The sequence below is a fragment of the Hermetia illucens genome, chromosome 6 (genome assembly GCF_905115235.1).
Source record: "Hermetia illucens chromosome 6, iHerIll2.2.curated.20191125, whole genome shotgun sequence".
Classification (NCBI taxonomy): Eukaryota; Metazoa; Arthropoda; class Insecta; order Diptera; family Stratiomyidae; genus Hermetia; species Hermetia illucens.
The window spans coordinates 6,879,527-6,886,124 of NC_051854.1; the positions used below are offsets into that span (position 1 = coordinate 6,879,527).

Genomic DNA, 6,598 nt, shown 5'->3' on the forward strand with positions numbered 1-6,598 from the left:
GAGCTTTTTTTGAGTAAATCAAAGCAGCAGCAAACAAGGCTGTAGTTGGAGTTTTGGCGTTAAGTAGGCTAATGGCAAATATTGTGGGTCCTACGTCTAGCAGACGACGCCTCCTGATGAGTTCAACGCAGTCTGTCTTGCGCGATGGCGCAGAGGTATGGGCTGACGCTCTTGGCAAGGAGATATATCGTAAACGTCTCGCACAAGCGCAGAGACGTGAAGTATTGCGGGTGGCGTCTACATACCGCACTATCTCTGAATCGGCCGTGGTGGTGATCGCGCGAGTGATCCTCATTGCCCTTTTTGCTAAGAAGCGTCAAGCCATATACAAGCGCAAGGGAGGTTGTCGCTCGTGAAGAACGGCAACGCTTTCTAGACGAGTGGCAGTTCTCTTAGCAAAATGAAACTAAGGCAGATGAACTGCGCGGCTCATCGACAACTGAGGTGCGTGGCTGAATCGGGAGCATGGTGAGACTGACTATTTCCTTACCCAACTTTTAAATGGGCGTGGAGGTTTTCAGTCTTACCTGCACAAGATTGGAAAGGCGCGATCTCCGGATTGTGTGTTTTGCAATGGAGTTGTGGACGACCCCCATCACACTTTTTTTCTCGTGAAAGGTGGGATGGGGTTCGTCAGCAGCTCTACTTAAACACAGGGGATCTCTCTGCAGACAACATTGTCGAAGAGATGCTGAGGAGTGCTGACAGGTGGAGCCGTGTTGCCCATTACTTTTGGGTCCTTCTCGTTGCTAAGAAGATAGAGCTTGACCGGTAGAGGAGCCGGATGGCAGGGGGTTCCTTGAACTGACAGTTCCCTTCCGCCTCTCCCCACCTGTTGGTGAAAGGAATTCCTTGATTTGAAGAAGAGTTCGGGGACTAGTCCGAAGTAATGTGACAAATGGTTCCAGGCTAGCTCTCTGACGGTGGGGAGGTGTTTAGTTGGTAGTCCGACGATGTACTGAACCGGGAGTCCAACACTGTGTGCGTAAATGCATTCACCTACCCTACCCAAAGATAAAAAAGATATGTCTTCTTATTGAAGTGAATATAGACTCGAAATGTTGCATTCAAACTAATAAAGAAGGCGCTGGTCTACTAGTTAATTGAGTTCGATTATCAAAGAACATTTCCAATCAAAGCTAACTTCATTTCTTTTTTTCTCAAAGAAAGTCATTATCATTGTTAAGCACGCTTTGTTTTTAAGTCTCAGAAGGACATACAATGGGGTGCAATTTCCACACCGTTTTCATCGACTTGTGAATGGGCGCATTATCCTGGTAAAACAGCAGTTTTTCTTTGCCCTGTGAGACTTTTTCTGCTTGATTGTGTCTGCTAATCGATCCAAAATTTCAATACAGTAGTCGCTGTTGATCATCTGATTCTTGGGGAGAAAGTCCAAAAGCCAAATTTCGTGGTTGTCTTGTGCGTTCAGACGCTTTGGCCGGTTTTCGCCCTTTCGGCTCCATTCGGCTGACGCTTTGTTTCACTATAGATATATATAATGATGAATCCACGTTTCATTAATTGTTATGTTCCGACGCATAGAATCCTTTCTATCTGGCGTAAACAACTGCAAACAGAGCCCTGAATCATCAATTCGCTGTTGTTTTTACGGCACTGTGAGCAAGTGCGTCACCCATTTAGAACAAAATGTTTTCGTATCCCAACTGTCCTGCATGATTTCGGATACAGTGCTATCAAATGGTTGCTTTCGGACATCTGACGCTGACTGAGACGATGCCGGACTTTCGCACTAACTTGATGCTCTGGAGGACGCCGTTTCGGGCACGGAGGGCGAATCCTGGTAGGCGGTGATTTCACAATGAGAGAGCTCGAAGAATCGGTTCCCACTATGAAAAACCAGAAGGCGTCAGGTGCTGATGGTATCCCGGCGAAAATTTACAAACTGGTGTTCCGCCAATGGGCAAACTTCCTGCTTGGGGCATTCAACGCTTGCTTGAAGTGAGGCATTTTTCCTTGCCGCTAGAAAGTGGACGGACTCGCGCTGATCAGCAAGGGAAAATGTGGATGCGGTTAATCAAACCGAGGCACACAGCCGCCGATCTCGACGGATATTGGGGGATTGTCAGAAAGATCGCTTCCTGCTCTATGCGACGCCCAGAGGGACAGAGGAGGTTGGAAATCACGTCGGGAGTAGCCGGCTCGACCTCTGGAACGCTTCGTAGGATAGTCTGCTGAAGAGTCGCGCCTGGTCGCTTATCCAGACGACGTTGTGGTACTTATTGCCGAACGCACTGTTGAACAAGCGCAAAGCAAACCCATTGACGCGACAGTAAACGAATGGAAGACTGTTCATGGTTTCAGCTTTGCTCTGTAAAAAAATCGACCAAAAAGAGAATCTCGACCCTGTGTCCTATATCGATCGGCGAGTTGACTATAGAGTCAAAAGCAGCGGTTAAATCCCTTGGTTTAATGCGTTCCTTCGAACATATCAAAGTAGCAGCAGACAGGGCTGCACCTGGAGTCTCGGCCTTGAGTAGGCTAATGGCGAATGTTGGGGGCCCTATATCTACTAGGGGACGCCTTCTTCTGGGAGCATCGGAGGCAGTTCTGGCCTACGACGCGGAGGTCTGGGTTGACGCCCTTGACAAGGAAGTGCATCGTAAGCATCTTGTTCAAGTGCAGAGACGGGAAGCTTTGCGAGTGGCGTCTGCTTATCGCATTGTCTCAGAATCGGTCGTGATGGTGATTGCGGGAATGATCTCCGTTGTCAAGGGCGTAAGGGCGAAAACTTAAGAGAGGTGGTTGCCCATGAAGAACGTCAACGCACCCTTACCGAGTGGCAACTCCTGTTGGCAAAATGAGTCAGGAGGCAGATGGGTTGCGCGGCTCATCCGCAATTTAGATCCGTAGCTGAACCGAACGCACGGTGAGATTGATTACTTCCTTACCCAACTTCTAAGCGAGCATGGAGGTTTTCAGTCTTACCTGCGTAGGATCTCCTGGTTGTGTATTCTGGAATGAAGTGGCGGACGACGCTGAACGCACCTTTTTCTCTTGTGAAAGGCGGGACGACTTTATGAAGACACAGGGAAACTCTCTTCAGACAACATTGCCAGAGAGATGCTGAAGAGCGCTGGCAGCTGGGGTCGTGTTGCGCATTATGTTCAGGCTCTTCTTATTGCGATGAAGATAGAACACGATCAGCTTAGGGACCGGATGGCAAGGGGTTCCCTGAAATAACAACTCCCTTCCTTCCCTGCCCTTCCATTGGTGAAAGGGATTTCCTGTTATGAAGACTCCCAAAACCGGGAGAGCGGGAGGGTTATCCCGAAGTAATGTGTCAAACGGTTCCAGGCTAGTTCTTTGATGACAAGGAAGTGTTTAATTAGTGGTCCGACAACATACTGTTGCGAGAGTCCAACACTGTAAAAACATTCGCCTATCCTAGTCCAAAAAAAATGGAGACGAAGATGTTGCGTTGGACTAGTGGCGTGATATGTTTTGATCACTTCCAAAATGAGGATATCCGCGATCGTCAGTTATGGGGTTGAACCAGTTGTGGAAGGATCATTTTTGGTGCTGCAGCGGGTAGCATCATATCCACTAAACGAATTCGGGATATTTCATTAAAGGGGGAATCGAATAAAGTGGACAACTAGAGTTGGAGTGCTCCGAAGCTTTGTCTCTTCCTCACCTCAAACACACACAAAGCAGACTTAGACCGGATGACAGTCGTTACACCGCCGATAATGAAAGTCCTGGGGGGTTTAACGTGTAGGCATAATCACACGGTCCTCTTCGAACACAGATTGATTTTGGGACCACAATCAGAGCCCCGCCATGCAAGCACAGCGGTCCTGGTTTATACTTATGGCAGGCTCAGCATTCATACCAGTGGATGCGAGGCTTATTTAACACCTCTGCCGCAACTGAGGGGTACGGCACCCGAGCTGTACAGCGCAACTCCACGCTTGAGCTCAGCCCGCGATATAGGCATAACCACAACCACCACGAAACTCCCACTAGGGATTTAACCGCAAATAATCGGGCCGAGAACACATCCTCCAGGAGCATATGCTCTCAGAGGGTCATCCCGGTTCCCATGGTACCAGATAACCTCCGGTGATGCTTCGTGGCAGAGCCACTTTAGATGAGTCCCTTGCAGACTCGGGTCTGATCACCCTCCTCGAGTACTTGGGGATGGAACTCCCAACGGCTCCGCCGATAATAAAGGAAGAGAACTGCCGTATTTAATAAGAAAACCCAGAAGCTGCCACCAACACCAAGATTCGAAATCTCTAGTGGACAGACCATGTAGGGAACATTTGAAGAATCCTCAGATGGATAGAGGGAATGCAAGAGGTATGGGACCACATGGAAACCTCCGAAATCGATAAAACCTAGTGGAAAGCGCGAGGTAGAAACCATTTGGTTTCGCGAATTTGAGGACGTAAGTTCGTGGAGAGCCAGCCTGACTTTGACGTCGTAAAAGAGAACAGGATTTTGACCTGGATTGAGTGCCCCTATACCACAAATATCTTGAATCCACTTTCCAACGAACTCTAATCGCCAGATTCCATCCGTATCCTTTATTGGCACCAGAAACTACCACACCGAATCAGGCATACAAAGGGGAGTGGACGTTCAATGAATTGCCTTGGAAGAAAGGCGTTGGGGATCTAAAAGACTTGAACCACGTGTTCCGCTGTTAGCAGAGCAACAAAAATACAGGGCTTACATCTCACAGCAGCCGGTACCCATTTGTACCGAGCAGGAAGCGGTAACCTGCACTTCCTTCACCTGAAACTTAAAACGTTCTTAAAATCAAAGAATCAATTCATGACCACAAACGTATATTTGCAACCATAAATATAATATAAAAGTCCCAGTCAAGCTGTTTATCGCTTTCTGCGCAATTGTAGACGGTTTCTGCGGCGCCAGGCAGCACGACGTGATCCTCCAATTGTCTGCGAGTATCTGTAACCCTTGCCGATGCCGCGGGAGCTCTTGCCGGCCGAGGTGAGACCGCGCAATTCGCGGTGCTTGTGAACAGCTTTGCAGATCCAGTTGATCTTGGGGTCGCGGCGGATTGCATTGTGGTGGATGTCGACCATGATCACTTCAAAGTATTTGTAGGAAGCATCCTGGGCGACCCAGTAGGAGTTGAGGACACGGAGACCTCCGAGACGACGGCCAACACGTTCCTGCAAGGGAGAAGAGAGTTTTTCGTTAATAGAAGTCTAGTCGGCGGGGGTTCTGGCAGGATTTGCGAGTGCAAATGTCAGACATCTAAGGAAGTTAAGCAAATCATAGCAGTCATGTGAATAAAATGTCGTCATCATGAAAAGGGGGTTGGAGGGAGAGAGATCAGAAGCGGAACTTACCTCAGCAATGGATTGGAGACCGCGGTATGGCTTCAACTCGTTGACTCCATGGCTCTTTGGCTTGCCGTAGGTGCAGCCCTTGGCGACTGGGCGTTTGCGTCCTCCACGTCGCACACGGATCCTGTAGATGACGTACCCTTGCTTGGCCTTGTAGCCGAGACGGCGAGCCTTATCTGGACGCGATGGACGCGGCGACCTGTGCAATTTGGTCAACTGGCGATACTGCCAGACGCGGATACGGAGCAGGTAGCGCATCACATCGCTCTGCTTCTTCTTGTAAAGCTCTTGCATATACCGATATGCACCCATATTGATTGGTTGGGATAGACCTAGCAACAAAGTTTTAACACGATTAGTCTCGAGATGTTTCGAGCACGTCACATCATCGGTCTATCTTGCTCCAAGGAATAAAATAGCCGACGAGGCGCGGCGGGCGTATCATCCGCATGATTTGATATTATTTAGGCTAAAGCTAAACGCTCTGAAAGTATACACTTAAGTTAAATGAGATTAGTTAAGTCTGCGGCTCGGGACGGCCATGTCAAGCCAAACACGCTGGAAGCAGCTGAGCGAGCATGGCAGTCCCTGCCGCCGCGATACGAAAACTTTCTTTGAAATTCAACAAATAATTCAGAAAGATGAATCCGCACTTAGCACTGATGGGTGCTTAGGAGTGGTGCATAGGTTAACATCATTTTATTTGCTGATTTCCGCACTTTTCAATTCACTTCGGCCGGTCAGAATGTAAACTTACCTCTGGTCTTTAAGTATTCCCAAAATCTGCAAAAAACACAATAAATTCATGTTAATCCTCCGTAATTTATGTTTGCACTTAAAGAATAATCGATGCACTATGAACTGAGCACAGTTTTAAGTGATTAGAACGGAAGATGCTCGAAATAATTGAAGATTTTTAAGAAGACCCAGACGAAAACCCACCTCACTTGTCGGGAGACCGAAAGTAAAAGGAATGTGACATCAATTGACGTCGAGATGTCAGGTTGGCTGGACTGATGTTCCCAGCGAACTGCGGATAATGCAGTGCAATTGGAATGATTCAAACGTCAAACCATGTACGATTGTCACATTTTGTTTAGACTGAAATTTCATTTTTTTTTGTAAAAGTTTGGACAAAAATCGTTTAATAATATTTTCTATTTTGAATGATCAATAAGTTAAATGATTAATTATTAAAGTTGAACCAATAGTTTCGACTTCTACACTGTCAAACACTAATAATTGAAATTGCC

The 6,598-nt window shown here is 47.5% G+C and overlaps 1 protein-coding gene across 1 annotated transcript; it reads right to left on the reverse strand.

Annotated features, from left to right (window-relative positions):
• Positions 1–4,808: 4,808 nt before the first annotated feature.
• On the reverse strand, positions 4,809–6,411 carry LOC119659820 (60S ribosomal protein L15). Its single transcript, XM_038068104.1, has 4 exons — positions 6,288–6,411; positions 6,103–6,128; positions 5,349–5,677; positions 4,809–5,168 (listed from the first exon to the last, which is right to left on the reverse strand). Exons 3-4 carry the CDS (start codon positions 5,655–5,657, stop codon positions 4,863–4,865), a joined length of 615 nt encoding a protein of 204 aa, XP_037924032.1. The 5' UTR covers positions 5,658–5,677; positions 6,103–6,128; positions 6,288–6,411; the 3' UTR covers positions 4,809–4,862.
• Positions 6,412–6,598: the final 187 nt, after the last annotated feature.

Coding starts and splice junctions, on each gene's coding strand:
- LOC119659820 (XM_038068104.1), bottom strand. CDS start 5,657: ATGGGTGCATATCGGTATATGCAAGAGCTTTACAAGAAGAAGCAGAGC. Junction 5,169..5,348: donor GTCTCCAATCCATTGCTGAG/GTAAGTTCCGCT, acceptor TCTCCCTTGCAG/GAACGTGTTGGCCGTCGTCT.